At 40.5% G+C, this 20,747-nt stretch overlaps 4 protein-coding genes across 4 annotated transcripts in view; 1 reads left to right on the top strand and 3 right to left on the bottom strand.

The window, feature by feature from the left end:
• Positions 1-18: 18 nt before the first annotated feature.
• Positions 19-2,738, bottom strand: LOC109478247 (lipopolysaccharide-induced tumor necrosis factor-alpha factor homolog). Its single transcript, XM_019779704.1, has 5 exons — positions 2,635-2,738; positions 1,690-1,767; positions 1,170-1,215; positions 720-885; positions 19-142 (listed from the first exon to the last, which is right to left on the bottom strand). Exons 2-5 carry the CDS (start codon positions 1,750-1,752, stop codon positions 19-21), a joined length of 399 nt encoding a protein of 132 aa, XP_019635263.1. The 5' UTR covers positions 1,753-1,767; positions 2,635-2,738.
• A 110-nt stretch (positions 2,739-2,848) lies between these two features.
• LOC109478370 (lipopolysaccharide-induced tumor necrosis factor-alpha factor homolog) lies at positions 2,849-5,425 on the bottom strand. The gene is made up of 5 exons (XM_019779899.1): positions 5,334-5,425; positions 4,854-5,032; positions 4,595-4,634; positions 4,012-4,168; positions 2,849-3,684 (listed from the first exon to the last, which is right to left on the bottom strand). Exons 2-5 carry the CDS (start codon positions 5,010-5,012, stop codon positions 3,558-3,560), a joined length of 483 nt encoding a protein of 160 aa, XP_019635458.1. The 5' UTR covers positions 5,013-5,032; positions 5,334-5,425; the 3' UTR covers positions 2,849-3,557.
• A 680-nt stretch (positions 5,426-6,105) lies between these two features.
• Positions 6,106-8,534, top strand: LOC109478331. The gene is made up of 4 exons (XM_019779831.1): positions 6,106-6,702; positions 7,319-7,573; positions 7,707-7,835; positions 8,026-8,534. The coding sequence occupies exons 2-4, from the start codon at positions 7,325-7,327 to the stop codon at positions 8,053-8,055; spliced, it is 408 nt and encodes a 135-aa protein (XP_019635390.1). The 5' UTR covers positions 6,106-6,702; positions 7,319-7,324; the 3' UTR covers positions 8,056-8,534.
• Positions 8,535-8,553: 19 nt separating this feature from the next.
• The window catches only part of LOC109478233, a 19,688-nt gene continuing 7,494 nt past the window's right edge, over positions 8,554-20,747 (bottom strand). The window contains exons 11-31 of the mRNA XM_019779691.1: positions 19,286-19,546; positions 18,821-18,957; positions 18,628-18,699; positions 18,094-18,203; positions 17,816-17,856; positions 17,448-17,559; positions 16,951-17,079; positions 16,436-16,625; positions 15,311-15,407; positions 14,777-14,904; positions 14,514-14,634; positions 14,162-14,263; positions 13,797-13,905; positions 13,368-13,503; positions 11,735-11,941; positions 11,107-11,323; positions 10,505-10,639; positions 10,036-10,203; positions 9,491-9,606; positions 9,156-9,220; positions 8,554-8,920 (exon numbers count right to left, since the gene is read on the bottom strand). Of these exons, the coding sequence (XP_019635250.1) occupies positions 8,839-8,920; positions 9,156-9,220; positions 9,491-9,606; positions 10,036-10,203; positions 10,505-10,639; positions 11,107-11,323; positions 11,735-11,941; positions 13,368-13,503; positions 13,797-13,905; positions 14,162-14,263; positions 14,514-14,634; positions 14,777-14,904; positions 15,311-15,407; positions 16,436-16,625; positions 16,951-17,079; positions 17,448-17,559; positions 17,816-17,856; positions 18,094-18,203; positions 18,628-18,699; positions 18,821-18,957; positions 19,286-19,546 (2,735 nt within the window). The 3' untranslated portion in view covers positions 8,554-8,838. The remainder of the gene's footprint in view (positions 8,921-9,155; positions 9,221-9,490; positions 9,607-10,035; positions 10,204-10,504; positions 10,640-11,106; positions 11,324-11,734; positions 11,942-13,367; positions 13,504-13,796; positions 13,906-14,161; positions 14,264-14,513; positions 14,635-14,776; positions 14,905-15,310; positions 15,408-16,435; positions 16,626-16,950; positions 17,080-17,447; positions 17,560-17,815; positions 17,857-18,093; positions 18,204-18,627; positions 18,700-18,820; positions 18,958-19,285; positions 19,547-20,747) is intronic.

Genomic DNA, 20,747 nt, shown 5'->3' with positions numbered 1-20,747 from the left:
CGTTCCCCCAGTCCTTCCTTATTTGGCAATCTTGTAGGTGGCCACGTGCGCCTTGCAGTTCGGACAGGAGTGCTTGGTGTCCTTGAAGTTGGAGACACAGCATGGGACGCAGCACCCCAGCCAAAACACCGGGAACGACAACCTAAATGGACGACATTTTATTAAAAGAAGTCCAACCCCCTAATAGCATGACAAGAATAGTTTAATAAGATAGAATAGATTAGAATAGCAGTTACATTGTTCCTATATATAGGCCTGTTCACATATTGCATATTTACTTTTTTTATCCTGTATGTATACCAACGTTATTAGATTTAAGTAGAGATAGTAGGTTCGATAAGTATATCGTACACGTAGAAGTTCCTGTTAGCAAATAGGCTTATGCATGTATCACCACATTTTCTTGTCAATGTCTGTATGCAATTAGCCCTCGGGCAGGAATTTGCAATAAACAACTTCTATATTATGGATTGTCCACTATATGACTAGAAACGCACAAAGCTATTCAACCTTCTTTTCAACAGACCTTCTTTTGCTCAGACTTTGTTTCTTTCATGCTACAGATAAATTCTATTAGCTTTTTTATTCTAGAAGGTAATAATCCCTACTGTGTACAAATACATAAAATACGTATACCTAGCTTGTAATACACGTACAAAACTGTTGTGTTCCCGGTTTACTGGTTATGCAAAACAAAACAAACAAACAAAGAAACAAACCCCAGCAGAAAGACGAGCCCTGCGGCCAGCCAGGCAAACTTGCCGACTTTTGTCTCGGTGACTGTGTTGATATCCTGCTGACAGGATGGACATTTCACCCGCACAGACACTCTACTGCGCTCCGGGGGGTGGGGGATAGGCGCAGGGACACCAGCCGGCTGAGTTGCTAGAAAAAAGAATAAAAATACAATGCCATTTAATAGTTCCTCTTATAGAATAGACTAGTTTCTTACAATTACTGAATTAGAGGATATAAAAGCTGTGTCTTTTACAGTTGTTGTTCAATTTAAATAGTATTCATTTTGAATTCAAAGCAAATAGAAAAGATAGAAAACGCAGTCACATATACGTCCCTCAGAATACAGTCAATTTTAAAATGATGCCATGTTGGACTGTATTTTTCTAAAGAAGTAAGCCTATTACAGACTTTAAAGTTATGTCCTGACTTACCAGCATTATAAACAACAGTCCCGGCTGGAAGTGGCTGCTGTCCGGGCTAAAATCAAAATATTGGAGAAGAATGTTTTAAGGGTTTAGTAGTAACACGTTCTATTGTAGTGTATGCTAACATATACAGTCGATCCTTAATTTTGTGTACATTAAATTATCAACAAGCTGGTAAATAAATTTGCGTTAATAGCTGGTGAGTAAAGAGACTCTTTTTACACAACCAAGTCTTTTATTCACAGCCGACGTTTTGGTGACCGTCTGTCACCTTCCTCAGGGCAATTCTGACTGGTTCACATTGCAATGCAGCCCAAGTGTCGCTGCTATAGTAAATAGTTTGGGAAAGTATCTATAGCTTGGTTATGTAAAAAAAGTTTTTTTTTCTCAGTGATTTACCAACCTGATGAAACTGTTCCCGGGTTTATAGTTGCCTTTGCATCGTTTAGATTACGAAATCTAAAACAAATTCAAAACTATTCGATAGGTAGACAATCTGACACATGTTTGAAATATGTTTCCGTACCTCGGGCTGCCCAGGCAGAGAAGCCTGTTGCCTCTCTCGTAGGTCACCCTTTTCGTCGGCCATTTCTTCTCGCAAGCTCTGTAAAAATAAAATCATATGATGTTGATACGTCGGTAAACATTGACCTACCTTGTTTTTATTTGATTTTTTTCAGATTATCTGTGCTTGTGGGTGGGTCAGTGTGCATGTGTTAAGACGCGCGCGCGCGTGTGTTTGTGTGTGTGTGTGTTTGCATGTGCGTCACGGCGTGTGTGCGTTTCTGCATGTATTTTTTCTTGTATGTATGTATGCATGTATTTTTTATTCATGGGTGTACTTCCCAAGCCTGAGAAAGAGGCTATCACCTACTCAACACACGCCCCTCCCCCTCCCCTTGGCCCCACGCCAGATCACTGTAAACATAATACACTATCGTCGTCTTCTCCTATTACACACCTCGTGACGACTCGTCACCCTGTTTTTGACAACAGCTACAGGTCCATACAGAAATACAACTCTATACTTTAGAAAAAAAGGAGGGAAAGAACTTGAATGACTCTGAAGTCTACATACAATTGTCACTGCATTTCTTTGTTGTCGGAAATAAGGCTGTAAATGCAAAACAACGGGGTTGTTTTTCCAATTGCGTGTTTTGAAACTTCGTCCGAGCGGTCGTTTGCCTGTACATAGGTTTTATACATGCGTTTTTCAAATCAACTATGTATTTAATACGGCAATGTACTCATTCGCAATCCCTTCATACCATTGCAACTACTACAGCTGTAAGCATGCAACGTCGTTCGACGGTCGCTCGTTGTCGACCCTGCCCAGAATGAATTGTAGTGTAAGATTTCAAAATGATGCTTAATTTTCTGTGAGCCCATGCATCCTTAGGGTAAAGATGTCCAGATTCCATATGTATTGGATTAGTTGTAAGGTTTAAAAGAACAACATGAAAAGTCTTACCTTCGAGCTAACACCACCTGTAGCTGTCTGCTACAGACACGAAATGGCACGGACCAGTTCTCTCGAATGACAGTGTTTACGGCCGTAGCCTGGTAACCCATTCACGGTGCACGCAAAGTGTTACACGATACGACACCATTAGAATATCATAGAGCTATCTTAGAGCTGATCGACAATGAAGCAAAAAAGATTTACTTTTTTTACCTATGGTAACATTTAAAAAAGAATCGAGCCTCAAACATTATCACATTCAATAATCCGTTTTTAGCCTGGTTAACAATGTAGTAGCCACACAGTCCAAGTAAATGCCACATGTATTGTTCAGTTTTGTAGCACTATACACAATGCATAGGGTGAAACAAAAAAAAAAGTTCCCACTTTTTTTCGCTAGATAATTGTGATAATGCTATATCACAATCGTTCTTATGAACTTACATATGATGCAATAGGCGTTTATTTATTGTAATACATCCAATACAAATAGTATATGCAGTAACTGTAGCCAGATGTTCAATTTTCTGTTATATCTCAGTAACATTAACGCCATTACACTTCATTCACAGTACAAAGAATAATCATATTATTTTAAACGAGCAAAACGTGATATTCGACATCTTTTCACTTTCAATTTTATTTAAATCAATCAACATAGCAGGGGTTAATAGTTCTCTTGAAATGTGTCAACTTTACAGTTTATGGGCAAAAAACACACAGGGCAATTACATACATACAAATACACGAATTGGGCAGGAAAACACTAAGTCTACTTTTGACTATTGTACATCGGGTGGTGTAGTGGAGGAAAATTATACAGTTATTTGTCCGTGCCTTGAGCACCGCGATTCCTCAAGAGTTTCTTAAAGACATCTCGGTACTATCGGACCGAAATCCGGTACCAAATTATCTTCAGACAATTCGGGTGTTTACTTGGCGATCTGATAGGTTCCCAGGTGAGTGTCACAGTTAGGACAGGTGTGTCTGGTGTCCTTACAGCTGGGGATACACATGGGGATGAAGCAACATCCCAACCAGAAAAGAGGGAGCGCAAACCTGTAAAAGTAACGAAATATACATATACCGTTAGACTTTGCTTTACACACATACTCCCATTAGAAATTAATGAGTACTGATGCTAGTACTTCCGAAATACTTTAGGCCCCGCGAATCTAAAGAGACTTACAGTACATTCTTAAATGATCATGTATTCTCCTTTGGTAATATTTTAGTACGTAGATGTTACAATGCTCCACAGCGGCGCCTAGCTGTTGTGGAAAAATCTGTCCTAGATCCCAGTTTCCTGATCGCCAGTTTACGACATTGACACTGTATGTTGAATTACAAGAAATGTAAACGTGTCGAATATTTTAAACCACTGACCCCATCAGGAAGATAAAGCCCACAGCCAGCCACGTGAAGAGCCCGATCTCCCGGGTGATGGTTGTCTCGATGTTCTGCTGGCAGGTTGGACAAGTCATCCTCACCGGGTCCTTACTGCGTGTAGGGTGGTCGGGTGGTATCACAGGAACCTGGCGGACTATGTATGAAGACATATTTGTATGATAATGTCACTCTTTATCTTTATTTAACACACCTAATACCTTTTAAAGGATGTTATGTGCTATAAGAAATTTTGTACAAAAACGAATCTCTGAACAAAAAAAAACTTTTACCTGCGTCAAATTCAGAAGCTATACAATAAAAAAACGTGTAACGTCATGTGTCACAAAAGAATATAAAATGTATTCTTATACACGATTTAATACAAAATCCGATGGCACCCTTTTTATGTTCAACTCCATAATTATTCACATTGACATAGAGCAGCAGTCTAGCAGTCTAGATGATTAAAAACTATTATGTAACTTTTATTTCACGTCGTAAATAAGGCCCGGGCTTATATCAGAGCACCGTCAGAAGGTGTACATTTTTGAAAAAATAAGCTGCCTTAGTAGGCCCTTACCGAAAACGGTTGCTCCAGGCGGCACTGGTGGTCCCATCCCCTGAAACAGAAAGGTATACCCTAAGTCCAAATATCATCAGACACACAGACACTAACACACACACACACACACACACACACACACACACACACACACACACACACACACACACACACACATACACACACGCGCGCACTTATACAAGAAGAAAATTAAAAGCGTTGCTGGAAAACTGCAAAGAGATATTTAAAACTTCATAATGTCGACAAGTTTACACACCGGGTATACCATAGGCTGCCCCGGCGGTTGCACGTATTCTCCAGCAGGTTGTCCCGGCTGTGGCTCGTACCCGACAGGCTGTCCCGGAATCTGGGCTCCTGACTGGCCTGGGTCTTGCCCCGGGTATGGAGGCGGGGCCATATCCACCTTTTCAGTCATGTCTGCTGTAGAGTCTTTTTCTAAAAAAAAAACCCAAAACAAATCAACTACTATAGGCAGCCAGGGCATGAACATGAAGGATTGCTGTCTTCAAAGCCAAGTGTGCTCTACTGCATCTAATTAGGACACAAATTCAAACAGTTTAAACCATATTGATCGATACACTTAACTGTTTCTAACAATACGCGACGAAATATTTTACTATCAAAACCGTTTTGTGATAGACTCCTAATCACAGTTATGGTAGAATCGACAAAATACGCTTTAGGGTCACAACCAATTCTAAAAATGCCTACAGTAGAAGATAAATTTACTTTTTACCTCACAGTCTGGTTTAGAGACTATAGCACACTATTCTTCCTGCTTTGTTTCCTTGTCAGTACCAAAATGGCGCCCTGTTCTCAGGTTTAATTAGCACATGTCACATGACGGTGCAGTTTGTTTACAAGATCAATAGAGACCTTTTTGTGCAGTATTCAGAGCTTTTTAGGTATATGTACACATGGTACAGACAGACGTGTTTTGAAGAGGAGCTTTCGTCTGTAACGTATTTACCTATTCCTGCTTGGAAAATGCAGCCTAACAGGTTTCAGACGCATGATAAATGATTTGATAACAACTGTCCTGGTTAAATACACTTGTTGAAATCCATATCATGAACACAACAGGAGCATTTATAAATTTTTGACACGGGGAATTAAGTACAAATGTATATAAGTTGGAAAACGTGATCTATTTGAAACATTTTCGTCCATGGTCTGCTAGCTTGATTGTTAGACGTTTGCTATATCAGTCTAGGATATCTTGTCAGACTTGTTTTGAACTGGGGGAGGCAAATGGCGTAGGGAGGTCATGTTTCAACAAGGTGTACTGTAAAGATGGGTTATAAAGTAGCTGAAATAACTATATGTACATAAACTGCCCCTACTATTACTTAGTCGTACGGTCTAAAGACACGCAGTGATCACAGAAATATCATGGATGATTTCGACCCACATTGTACTTAAGAAAACGCACTGAAAAGGGCAGTATATCGTACAGGAAGTAGGGTCGTAAGTAAACAACACAGTATAGTACATTCTACTTACCACACGGGTGTCCTCTGTAAACCTGTCCCACACAGTGCACAGTGTGATTTCTCGTCAAGTGACGTTACGTCGCTACACGATACGGTTTTGTGCTGTAACAGGCACGTTATGTTGTGCTCGCAAATGTGTTCACACTGATGAAGGTCACTTACACACTGTCAGTATAGTCGACCAAGCGGTCGTATGACGTAGTGCATAAAAACGACACACCTTTTCGGCCGCGATCTTTCCAATAATACTCTGTTAGCCCTAGGGCTGACTACTAAGTTTGTTAACTTGAACACTATTGGTTAACACCTACATTTGGGGGCTTCATACCCAAAGTAAATAATGACGCTAGAGTCATGCGCAGTCTTAACCGTACCTGTTTGTCTAGCTACGCTTGGCTGAATACTAATTAGTTTTCGCGCTGTTGGAGGACACCTACATTTGGACTCATGCCAAAAGTAAACAATGGCCTTGGATGGAGTTCCCCTTTCTATTCACACACAATCACGGGGACTTTTCATGTTTTTCAGGTGCGCAATATTTTGGCTGTGGCTGCGAAGAAGGTAGCATCTAGAGCCTCGACGTCTTGAAAAACCTTTCTTGCAGTTTCAGCCGTAAGTATTTAGATTTTTTTTGTCCTACCACCAAATATTTATAGACACGAAAACTGTAGCCGGAGGCAACATAAGGTAAGTAGGGGCGGTGTAACGGATACGATCTAAGAACAAGTATTCCGGAAACGTAAACGTTCGTATCATCGGCCAACGATTTTATCTCCACTGAAGCCGCTTTCTACATTGTTTAAAAACATGCATTCTATATCTTCATACAAAATTGTGTGTGTCTGATAGAGAAATGTAAAATAAAGGGGGAGTGCGTATTCTTTGCTCAGCGAGACACCTGTTGCGCAATCATGCTGTGACGCACTACCAAAAACAGACCATGACACAGCAGTCAAAAACGTCTCCCAGAATTTTGTGCCATGCCGTAACTCAAATATGTTTTTGCTAACAGCTGCTGGTGAAGTTGTTTACTTTTGATTGTATGAGCGTTTTTGGCTAATTCCTTACAAAGGCACTGTTTAGAAGCCTAGGTAAACAACGAAGACGCCATATTTGTTTTGAACCCCATGCATTACGTCGGGGTAACCTTCTAGTGTTTTCATCTAGTTGACTGTAAGCGCTATTTTGGGCATGCTTGACTCATGATACTTTCCCATCGCTTTTGCAGTTAACCATGGGGGTGGTTAATACCAAAGTGTTGCCTGCGGGGAGATCAGTGGCGATGTCCGGACCACATCGCGCGGTCCATACCTGGTGGGCGGGGGGAGTCCGGACTACTACCCGGGCCCCCAACGTGCGTACTCCCAGCCCGGCGGAGTACCACAACGCCAAGGTCTCCTCCGCACAGAGAGTTCCCATAGGCATGCTGTGGAACGTGGAGGGAAACGGACAACAGGACACTTTGCACATGGCGGGGGATAATGTACGAGTGAGAAACGTTTTCCATGAGTTTATTAAAATAAAGTTTTAAATATCATTTAAATATTAATTATTAATTGTTATACGGATAAAATTGGTAAGAAAAAAATAACAACTCTGTCTATTTTTCCCATTAGGTATTTGTATCCACTTTGCCGTTCTACACGTTTGACGACACTATTGGACCGCAGGCACTACGGGAGGGAGGCGGCATGTCGGACACCATGCACCCGCCTGACCTGAAGTGGCTGGACGCTTTCTACCAGGTAAAATAGCGTTGTTATCAAATCATTTCACGGTGTGTAAGGGAAATTACTTTATACTTTCGATTATATCGAAGCATAATATTAGCACAAAACCATATGTATGTAGTAATTTCATAATGGATAAAATGAAAATTTTAAAGGAAACATTGAAGCTCGCATTTTGTTCACTTTCAATGTTGTCTTTTTACAGGAATACTCTGACAACGCCGGATGGAACTAAAGTCATGACATTTCAGCGTAGTGTTGACTGGCTTGCCGACGTCACCTAAACAACTCTTCACTATGGCAGCTACATGCATTGTTGAGTTCTCAATGTAGAATTTTGTACCTTTAACTCTATGCGCCTACGAGTCTGATTTAGGGGTGGGGTGGGGTTTTTATTAAAGAATATGTGCAAAACTTACGCGTACGAGATAAGTTGTTGGGAGGATTGGGTACCCGAAAAATGTATAAGTCGTGTATCTAGTGTATCTTTTAGCTTCTGCTTTGAAGTTGCAAATGTATGTACATCTACTTACCGTACTTATTGTAAAAGCGAAGTGGCACTATTTATCTGTGGTCTGATGATAAAAATAAACTGTGCTAACAGTCAGGAAAAGTGTTTCATTCTTTATATATGTATGTAACTTTTATACACAGACACACACAAAAAGAGGGAAAGAAAGAAAGGAGTCAATAAAATAAACGCTGCAAGCAAGTGATGGTGACAGCTTTCTACGTCTATGTTTTATTTATACGTCAGTTTAGACGGGCATTGTGCCTGAATACTATTAATCATAACACACTTTCCTGAGTTTTTTTGAGGTATATGTTACTTTGTCTGCTTTTATGTACGATTGTTGGTTTGAAAGCAGAAACAAACCCACACTGTAACAGTAGGCCAAAGCATTCCATAAAATTCATAACAACAAAAGGATCTTAACTTGCTCTAGCTGTGTTTTAACCAGCGAGCCATACAGATTACGTTCTCAGATCCAGTGTTTTAGTGCCGACTTAAAAAATCTTACACCGCAGTGTTGTGGTAGTCAAACCGGTAGTAATCCCCGGTGATGTCGACATCCTGGGGCCCGGCTGAGTCCACCTCGCTGCAAAAATGTTTCATACGCAGAAAAAAAGCATCATCATTTCGTTTTGATTGTAAACAAATTGTAAATGAATATCTGTTACATGCACTCACTCACACACACACACACACACAGACACAAACCAATTGCAACACAGAAACAGATTAGTATGAATGCAATAAAGTTTTTTTGCCGAAAAAGAATATGTGATATTTCGTACCCTTGATGTTATAGTTTAGAAGACAACAAAGCCTACCTGATTTCTGTGACCTCCGTATTCATAACGTCCATCTCATGTCCACAGTGGAACACTTCGTTTAGCTGTACGTATAAAAATATCAACTAATAAAAACACAACAATCCATTAATTAATGCAATTAAAGCTAGGTATAATATATAATATGTACACGTAAAAGAAATATTCCCTGTAATGTAACTTGGAGGTACTGCTTTAAATAACGATGTCTGCATCCTTGCAATAATATTTTTTTGACAACAAAATAAATTTCTCAGTACAGCTCCAAGCTAGATCCAAACATTTATTGACATCATAAACAGTAGAATACAATGATGAAATAGAGAATAGAATACCACAACATCAGCCTTTGCTCGGTAGAACTTGTAGACGTCGGATGTTTCAACGAGCAGCTCAGCAGGATCGGCAGGAACCATGTTCTGGTCAATCAGCAAGAACAGGCTGATAGAATCTAAAACATGGATCAAAAATACATATTATTTACCGTGAATGATACTATGTTTCAATAAGCAGTCAACCTGATAGCTCCTGATAGCTGTATATGACCCCCCCCCCCAAAAAAAAAAAAATAATAACCTCATTGACCTAATCCAAACCCTAACCCCAGCCCTAACACTATACCTGGCCTAACCCTAACCTCTTAGTAGTAGTAGTAAACCATAAGGAAGTCACTGTACTTTTGTTAAGTCAATAAAGAAGCTTTATGATATGATGTAGATAGCTAATGACAATGGCGTGGCGTTAAACGTTGATATCAGTGTAGGTTCATGGAAACATGTTTTTTTTTCTGTAGCATTTTTTTCTCGCATGAGTCAAAACCTTAAAATGTATTGTGACTATAATGCAATATAAACGCCAGAAATTGTAAGGCAGCACTTACTAGGGCACGCGGTGAAGTGATAGACTTGGTCGGCAGTCTGGAGGAGGTGCAGGAATCTGGCCTGGCCGTCACACAGCGCGTGGCGAGTAGCCTCGTCAAAATGGCTGCACATCACCATGGTAGCGTTGGACAGATGGTACTCGACGTCGGTGTTGCTACCGCTGCCACCTGCAACAAAATAGCGACAACTTCTCTGGCAAATTTTGTGAATACACACGTACTAGGGTGAAAGAACCCAAATTAATAGACAGATACGACGACAGATGAACTTTCTGGATTAAGGAGGCTATTTAAATCGTAGAAGTAATTGCGGTTTTAAACCGTGATGAGGGGAGCTAAAAAAAACAGTCACATTTCGGACCGTACTCTGAATTCTCACTAGTACTTCAACGCCACCTAGCAGTGGGTAGTAGAACTGACCACTGTTATGCCCAGAGTGTGGTTACCGTAACAATATGCTCTTTCCTACCTGCCGTGTTACAGACGCCCATGTCACATGCCCGTGCGGACGGCTCGTCAGGTTGGCTGTAAGCCTGGCAGTAGCTGATGTCTACCGCGGTGTGGGTATCCTGGGCTGCACACTTCAGCTGGGCCGACTGAACTCCTGTTAGATTCGTAAGTGGAATTTTAATTAAATTCATGTAAAGTTCTTATGCTTTCATATCAAAATTGTGCATGCATATTTGATTCAAAAGAAATTTTTAACTGCAACCGGTTTTAATGAACTTAGTTATAGTAGCCATTTTTAAATGATTTCAAGAAATGTTTAAGCTATTTTCTTACCATAACAATAAATTTTGCGATAGAAAATGGATAACAACATGAAAAACTCCATCGCACGTTTGATCAATTCCTGACGCCACGTGTTCGTAAAGTCTCGTGTGAATAAGGCCACGTGTCTGTAACCGTAACTCTCGCGAGATTACGTTTAGAAGTGATTGATCATTAATTATCCTAAAGAAGGCGACAGTGGTCGGATAAAATTTGATCACTTTGTAATCCTTATGTTGGAATAAAGTTCAAAATTTTACTATAACAACAAGAACAATGTGTAATTTTTAGAAAATGAACCTATTCCACATGTAACGCTGCAAGCAGACAGTTCCAATCGCCAGTAGAAGAGGGGGCACGCTGGTTCCATTCCAGCCTCCCAACAGTCTACTTCATTACTCGGTTTAAAGTCGGTATCGCACAGGGACGGGTCCACTTGTATAGGGATGTGGTGTATGCCCACAGCCATGCATCTGACAGAACGATGCCGCTTTCCCGGACCGCACGTGGTAGTACACTGTGAGAGATTAAAGAAAATAAACATACTATGTTAAGAATGCTCTTTGATGAGAAGATTAGTTTAGTTTAGGACCGTGTTCGTCGCCCTAAAGCGTCACCTAGCAATTGGAAGTAAAACCAGTTCGTATTGCGCTGGAAATGTACCGAAGGAACTATATACAACGCTTTAGAAATATCCTGAAACATTATTTCAAATACCTAAACACTTCGGAGACTAGGTTTGTTTAAACATGGACTTTTCTGAAAGACCATGCAAGTGGAAATTGTGTCGCTCCTCTATACTTGCTGATTGGCTGCCCCATGTCACGTGAGATAACGTGTCACACAAATTAAATACAATGGTAGGTAGATGATTAAAATTTAAACCCTTTGTCAGCGGAAGGCAAACCGTTTTCTTATTGGCACTTACCGATCCCCAAGCCCCTGCGTCCCAGTAGCCGTCGCAGTATCCGGTGTTGCAAATCTTAGTGGCTGACGGGTAGTCTGCCTCCATGCATTCGTACAGAGGGACCTCTTCTTCAATACCGGAGGCGTCGGCACTGGCTTTCATACACGTGACGTTCCTGTTCTGTATTCCCCCAGCACACGTGCGAGAACAGTCCGACCACTCGCTAACCTGCCAGCTACGTGAAGGATACAAAACAGACAAGAGCGTTACATGTTTTCACTCTAGATCTAATATGTTTTATATTTCTAGAGAATGATAATGCACTGTAACGAAATTTAAGACCTCAAAACATATTTCACACGTTTACAGATACGATTTGAACATTTTTGATAATGTCTAAGCAACCACAATGTTTGCCTGTCAACGTCAGCACCAAGGGCAGGGAAAGTGTAGCTATGAGAACACAAATCAGCACCAAGGGCAGGGAAAGTGTAGCTATGAGAACACAAATCAGCACCAAGGGCAGGGAAAGAATACCGTGTATTATATTCATTTTGAAAATGATGTCTGGTTTTACCTCGCACAGTAGCTTTCAGCCATCAGTGCTCATCTAATAAACGTTATGATGACATGCGGTTCATTGGCATCCGTTTGCTTTGAAACCAGCAATCTACCAACCTAAAAAAAAACTTTACGGACGAACGTTACCTTGCTTTACAGGACTGTACCAGCATGTTGAAGCAGGAGATGGGGTCGCTACTGGGGCGCTCCTGTCCGCTGTCCTCACAGAAGGAGTCGTCCACTTTCTCATCACGTCCGTTATGGTAGCAACTTACGTTCATCACCTCACGGATACCTTCACATTAATAATCAGAATTATAGCATATTATCTATATATGAAAACTATTGTTCTATATACTAGGGCTGAACTGGGGCTTATTACGTCTTCCTTGGTTTACAAAAGAGAATTCAAATCCATTCTTTAGACATAGTTTAAGGCACAGTTATAGTTTTAGACAATTACCTTTCTTTCTGTAGATTTTCAAATTTATTTTGTACTCTTTTCTTGTTCTTTGATCCTTGTTATTTGCAATTGGAAATTTGCAATAACTTATTATCGTTTTCTTTATCGAATAATTAACGTGCAAAATTATGTTTGAACATCACGATTATTTATCTTGAAATTATTTGTAGAGTTTCGTACTCATAACATTTGAAAATATATATCCTTACCGTATCCACACGTCTTACTGCAAGGACCAAGACTTTGGTGATAGGTGTAGGTCGGCATGGAATACTCGTAGGCTACTTCGTACGTCACATTCAGGTCAGACACTGAAATGTACTATTGCAAAAATATACATTTTTTCAGTTTTTTTAATGAATATGTTTATACGTAGTCTTGCAATTATTGAAAGTCAGTTACAATGATTTCTGCATCTGTATCTGTATAGCCGGTATAACCGCCTTTCGGCGTAACACACCAGCTTTGGAAGTCAGTTGTTGAGAACCTAAATGTAATTTTTTAAATAAAGCTCAAACAAGGTTGTTGAACTTAGTAAAAGTTGACTAGAGGAAAAAGAACCATGTTTTGCTAATGTTGCGTTTAGCTATTCAATACCATCAGAAACACCGCTTGTTACAGTCTACTTACTCGGAAGTTGACGGGCTCTTTGATGGGACCATATGTAAAGACCTCCTCGGTGATACTGAGGAAACGTCCGTAGGTGAACACACTTCCTGCTCCGTGGTACTCAGCGTCAAAGGTAAGGGGAGTGTCGATAATTAACCTGTCAAAATATTCAAGATGAACCATGATGATTTATTGAAATTGCAACAGTGCAATGAACGTGGGACATAGGTAGCAGTTGTTGGTGTTGTGTCCCAAACATATAAATGTACAAGACATACAATACTCAGACAATACTCATATAAGATAAGTGAGGAAAGTCGTGTCAAGAGGTTTCGTAAGGGCAAAAGATCGGTCGCATGTCAGGACTCGAACCGGGACCTCGTGGTTCCGAATCGAGCACTCTGCCATTGCGCCACACGGCAAAATATTTTGTGTGTGTGTGTTTCGTACTTTTGCCAGTAGCGGAAGGTGGTTCCCGCTGCTTCGGCGTAGCCGCTTTCCAGCTGTGATGAGTCCATTGAACAGCTGATGATGCACGTGTCGTTCTGAGTGGCAACAGCTGCAATAAACAGACGTCATGTCATTGTTTCACTTAGGAAGGACCTAGTAACCGTACCCATTCACAATTCTAAGATCAATCTTTGGGTCATTAAGGATCGATTTGTCTTTATCGATTTGTTGTTGTTCAAGGCAACTGTTACAGTTTGAATACAGGCAGATAAATCATCCTCCGCCCACTTCGATACTCTGATTTTGCATTACGCTGGATGCATTTTTGTTACGAAGGCTTCTTTATTCAACCGGAAACTACTTACACAGATAGCTGTTCCAGTACGGCTCGTCATGTTTGCCGGGGTACAGCTCCTTAACTCGCACAAACTTAGCGCCTTCTGGCACGGTGACAATGTCGTGAAATCCTGTCATATTGTTAAAAAGAAGTAACCAAACAATTAATAAAAAAAGGAACAAGCTTCCAGGAAGATATATAAAAGATTGTTGAAATAGTACGAATAGAATTACTAAATTAATATATTTCTGAAGGTGCAATGTGTTTCATTACATTCTTGTATTTTTTCTTCTTTTTTTTTCAATGATATCCAAAAAGGCAGGTCACAATCAAGACTTAATTCGCCTACCAAAAATAAATTGACAAAAGGAAAGTCTTACCAATCTTCGACTCGAACGTTTTCCTTCCATTCAGCATCACACAGGAGCTTCCGTCTCCCCCACACACGCCGCATTTGTCATAAGTTGTGTTGGAATCAAAGACGCCGTCACAGCCAACCGACTAGAAGTGAATCATAATGAACTGTTTTCTTTAGTATTGTAATTGCAATAATATCATAGCCTATCAAAAACTCATATGGCTGGCATTGTCGGTTACATTATAATACTACAAAGCAGCTAGTTTGAATAGTCTTTATAATTACCCGACAAACGCCATCAATGCAGATGTCGTTGTCGAACTCGTGACAGAGGGAACCATCCTCCACATTCCCCATGTCTATCCAGTCGTTGTTTTGTTCCGACATACAGGTCAGTTTGCAGTAGAGACGAGCTAAAATGAAAACAAAAAACAATGAATAGTTTCAGATGAGAAGGAAGTTTTAAGTCATATAAGTCACTAATGTGAACAATGCATCACAAACTACATCATTGAGCAATCATAAATGCTATTTTGACTAGCATGAAAAGCTACTACATGTAAGACAAGGACATTAGGCCACATTGAGCAAAGTAATTTTTATGGATGGTTGTCTGTGCGCATTGATTTTGGCCTGTTTTCAGAAGACACAAAGAAATTCCGCTTCTTGTAACTATGGCTAAAAGTCACGATGTATAGGATAAGGGAAAATGTGATTAAACAACCGAAACAGCTAGGGCAGGACGTCATCCTTAAAAATTACTTGGTGTGGCCTTATCTTACTTTTATTGGTCTAGTTTAAAACAAAGGCCACACTTACGGGGGACGCTGAGGTACGGGACAAAAGTTTCGTTGGCGTTGTGAGTAGCACACTGGTCGGCACGGTCATCGTGGAATTTGGTTGCATTGACGCATGACTACAAAAGAGAGGAAACAAGAAATAATTAACATATCCCAGGTTTGTCAATTTTTTTTTCAATTTAGATATATAGCTATATAAGATATACATTATCAACCGATTGGTAGCCAATTCAAATATGACATGATTTAATTTCCTTACTTGTAACTCGCACACTCCAAACTCTGTACTGTCACCAACGCAATACGCACCACCGTATACTGGCCTGTGTAAAACATAGATGAAAGGTAAGTTTCGAAAATGCGCTTTTTAGAATTTAATATTGATGATCGATTTACGGTTACACTATATATATGTCACATTCTTGTTAACATGTTTCACACATGTATCAAATTGTAATAAAAAGAGGAGTATGTAGAAATTATAATACGTAGAGCTGGAGTACATACGTTTAATAAAATAAATAGTAATACGTAAATGTTAGCCAACTAACGTACTCAGGATTGTTGCACTCTCGATAGCGCCACTTGACGCCGAACAGCCCGCATGTTTTGGTACAGCCTGACCACTGGTTCCAGGCGGACCATCCCCCGTCACCAGGCGGCTCAGCAGAATCCAGGTCATCACCAATACACTCTCCTCCACGGCACCACTTTGAACATAATTGTGCGTAGGTTGATAAGGGTCTCAACATTTTTTTTTGCAATTCAAAATTTTTTTTACTATTTAACTTTAAATAGATATTTTCTTGTTTGCTCTAATGCCTTGCAGGGATGAGTGCAGTACTTTTTATCAGGTGTTCGAGGCCCCGGCGGCTAAGCGCCCCACCAAAAAATGATGCAAAATACTCTTATACGAACCATATCTGTCCCACAGACGGTGCCCTCCACTGGTATGATACTCTTCTCTTTGCCGTTTCCATCGGTACACAAGATTTTTGAGCACCGATCTTCCTAAATCCAAAAAATAAAAATAAATAGATAACTAAATAGACCAGGTGTCAATTTCGTATTTTATTGAATTCAATACGCACATGTACATGTAAATTGTGTAAATGCTGTATATACTGTATAATTCAGTACTTACATAATCCCTTAGCCTGTCCATCTCTGTTCCCACCCGACTTCGCCATCCCTTGTCGCTTCCATGCCAGGCCGTACCCAGGGCCTTTTCACACTGTTCATCCCAAGACACAAGTTCCCCTGGCTGGGTGTCACTTGGAATCGTGTATACCACACTGTCTGCCTCATCGTTAAGGCAATTGGTCACTGTCTTCCTGTAGAGTATAAAGACTTTGAAAGAGTACAGACGTTGATAGCAGTACCTCTCGGTCTGAGTAGCTTGTATTTGTATGTACAAAACTGGTTTGTTACGCCTAAAAAGGCGGTTAGCTGGTTATGCGAAACAAACAAACAAACAAACAAACAAACAAACAAAGAAATAAGTAAAACACACACATACGAGTAGATTTGACAGTGTCCTTATGAGACTCATGGTGTGAAAGAAGTCAGACTTTCAATTTTTGAGAGAGCTATGTCAAGAGTGATTGCCTAAAACTGGAATATTGCAGTAAATACTGTCTAACTCAGGATGAAGCGTACTTGAGAAAATTGTTGAAGCTGTGTGCACTGCAGCTGGAGAAGGTTGTCTTGCCGCCATAGTCCAGTGTGCTCATGATGTCTTTCCCGTCTACACAGTCATTACCATCTCCGTCGTGATCCATTCCAATGCTGAAAAAAGCACAGATTGAACATTCCCAATGCAAGTGGACAAACATTCCATCGAGAAACAAATTCGTATCTTTATCTCTACGATTACTGAAAAGCGATGACAAGGACAGGTTACATTTATCTAATGATAACTATTTTATTTTGTATGTATCTGTTCATTATGTTTTGTTTTGACCCATACCTACGCCAGTGTGGCAAAAATGTGCAATAAAGGTCGTCATTCATTCATTAAAGTGTAAAGGGGGAGGCCAGATGTAAACTTCTTACAACTCTTTATCAAGAATCGTTTGTCTTTATCGTTCTATTTGCAAAAAAAATTACGTCACATAAACAGCTAAGGTGTTGTTCAATCGAAAATTGGAACTCACTTGTGTCCTAGCTCATGAACAATAGTGTCGATCGTTTGGTACCCTCGATATTCCACAATGGCGCATTTATCGGTGTCCTGCCCAGTACACACGCCGCCAAGGATTGCTCTTCCTTTAAAATCAAGACGTTTAGGTTAGTCCTAAGAAATGTTGTTTCTTTTTATTCAAGCTAGTAATATTAAACTGTGCTGTGAATTTGGAGATCATTTGTTTCCTGTAAATGTCCCACGTGTAACCTACTTTTTAGAGTAGAACTGTAAGACAAAAATGTGTGCGATTTATTGATATCGACCCCAATATATTCATAAGTTACCTTTTAACTAATTAGCTCTTTAGTTTATTATACTTAATTAGTTAATTACACTTACCAAGAACACCTTTCCCGAAGTTTACGGAAGTTAGATCCCGACTAAGAGAATGAAAAATATATAACATGGTTAAATTTGTGTGAGGCATATGATCTCTGACACATTGTTTACTAGAACAATGTACACATTGTAAGCAGAACTACACACTGTTGTAGAGCTGTAAGAAGCCTGGACAAATAGTACAGCATACAGACGAAACCGAATTTACTAGTAAAACTAGTAAAACCACAATCCCATTTGTTTCATACTTCAGTAATACTAATAGATTAAGAACTTACTTCACCACAAGCACGGCCACATCCCACATCAGGTTGTCTGGCTGAGATTCTTGCCAGAGACAAAATGAGTTCAGCATGGGATACGAATCACTCTGCATCGCCAAGTTATCCTAGAAATACAATCCGTTAACGTGGTGTACCGAAGACCATGTAACATGTGGTGTTGGTTGGCGTAAACAGTAGCGTGTTCGGCTCGGTCAGGACATCCCTCGGATAGGACGTTATAGGAGGTCCCGTGTGAAGGGAGAGCAACACTCCACGCACGTTAAAGAATGTACCCACCATACTTTAAAAAAAATATTGGTTTTAATTTTTTTTCTTCCCGGGTTCTAACCTAACAGTATTGTCTTACGCAGCTTCAACTTACATGTACATGCTGCGGTTTACCGGTCATGCGAAAAACAAACGAATAAAACAAACATCAAAATAGTATACAGCATTGTATAAGGTTGAGTGCGCCAGATATATCTAAAAAGGATATATTCCTTGAAACCCCATGTGTATAGGTACTATAGCATAAAAATTTATACTTACGGCTTGGTTAAACTTGACCAACCGGAGGTTCACAATCTTTCCAAGTGAACCTGAGTCAAATTTTCGCTGGACCTTTTAGAAGAAAACGATTCAAAATGTAGTCATTTGAGATGGTTCATAATGGATGCAAAGATTTAAATAGATAAAAAAGTTTAAGGAAATAATTATTTAAAAAAATGTCTGCCACACCTACCCCGATCATGACGACTTTTGACCACTCTGCAGCGCCAGCGATCCCCCCTAACTCCTGAACCAGGCTTGGGTCCACGAAAAGTGCGATTTCCAAATAGAAGTCTGGGAGACTGGTTGACTGTAGACTAGATGTTGATTCTAGCAAAGAAAACACATATTAAAAATCAAAATTCTACAAACAATAAATAAATCACCTGACAAAACTACGATTATATAAAAATATAAAAAAAGGTCTGATTAAAGGGCGATTGTCTGTATACAGCCCTTTAATAGATTTTTAAACAATTACAATAATCGGTTAGAAAGAAAACAATAACAACGACAATACATAACCGTTATTGTACATCCATGCCCTATCGGGCTAAGTACAGGTGAACAGATGCAAAGGTGAATACATGTTTGTAGTCACTACATAGTTGAAATTTTAATGAAAACATGAGAAAAGTGAATCAAAATAATTATTTACCACAAACAGGAACGTCGCACAGTTCCCATCTCTCGTTCGGATCCGTGGTGTAGCACCAAACTCCGGACTCCCCGTCCGGATTCCGGCAGAAGTTGCCATCCAGTCCGGATGACGGATAGTTGGCAGCCGTCCTGCTGTGTTCGTGAGGTGTCTGACTGTCCCAGGCCTGACACGTCCTGCCTGATGTGGTCACAGCTACTACCCCTCGGTAAGATACTCCATTCCCGTCCTGACAAGTTTCAGTGGGATCTGCCAGGGGGTCTTTAGATAATAATAGCTATTACGATAACTAGAAATGCCTTCGAATGAAAGCTCATCTGTGTTGGTAGAATACATAGTTAAAGAGTTTGACTTGTTCCAACACAATAAGGAGAACTCACCATAAATATTCGGCTGATCCCGTCAACCTTCGTCAGATTTGTGATGCAATCGCTGACTTTCCGGAAGTCGGAAACGTGATGACGTCAGGAGTGCATCAAAAGTGGCGGGAAGACGGTATCTCCCACCATCACGGTTCAGAGAGGGTTGGTGGGCCCTGATGTAAACTGCCTCCTTCACGCTTCTCACAAAGTAATCCTGCTCCTTATCTAGAATGCGCACCTTGTCCAATGTAACTGTATGTCCGGGGGACTCGATGTGTATGTGTTGCGACACTTCCGATGTGTTTGAACTGGGGCGCCTGTGTTCCAGAAATCTAGTCTTGAGAGACCGTTCTGTTTCCCCTATGTATGTCTCTGGGCAAGGTCCTCTGATATTTTGACCTGCGCACCGAATGTGGTAAATCACGCCACACTTTTGTTCTTTGGGGGTTCTGTCTTTGGGGGCCACTAATAGCTGTCTTAACGTACGGGTCGGTTTGAAACACGTTTTTAAGCCATGTGTCCCGAAGATTCTCCGTAAAGCTTCAGAGGTGTTCTTAACATAGGGTAGGACGACTAAACCTCTGTTCTGCCTCGTAGAAGAGTTTGACTGACGGTTTCTATCAGTTGTAGAACGTTTGGGAGCAGTTGCCTTGGAAACTGCCCACTTGGGGTAGCCACAGTTTAGCAAGGCCTGAGTGATGTGTTCTTTCTCAGCCTCCCTATCTTGGGGGTTGGTAATAATAGTATCCGCCCTGTGAAACAATGTACGAATGACACCCAGTTTGTGCTCAAGGGGGTGGTTAGAACTAAAGTTCAGATATTGGTCCGTGTGGGTGGGTTTTCTGTAGATCCTAATGTCTAACGAACCATCGTCTTTCACCACCGTAAGAGTATCCAGAAAAGGTAAGGTTTTGTTCTGTTCTTCTTCTGTGGTGAATTTTATGTCGGGGTCCAAACTATTAAGGTATTCAGTAAACTCGTCAGCGTGTGCTCTTTTTAGTTTCGTATGTGTATCGTCCACGTACCTATACCACCACAGTGGGGGATTGGGAGCAGTGTTAATGGCTAATTGTTCAAGATGTTCCATGAACAGATTACAC

This window comes from Branchiostoma belcheri, unplaced genomic scaffold, assembly GCF_001625305.1.
Source record: "Branchiostoma belcheri isolate BF01 breed outbred unplaced genomic scaffold, Haploidv18h27 scaffold43, whole genome shotgun sequence".
Lineage (NCBI taxonomy): Eukaryota > Metazoa > Chordata > Leptocardii > Amphioxiformes > Branchiostomatidae > Branchiostoma > Branchiostoma belcheri.
The sequence above is the reverse complement of the archived record's forward strand: the minus strand, read 5'-3'. Positions and strand labels throughout refer to the sequence as shown.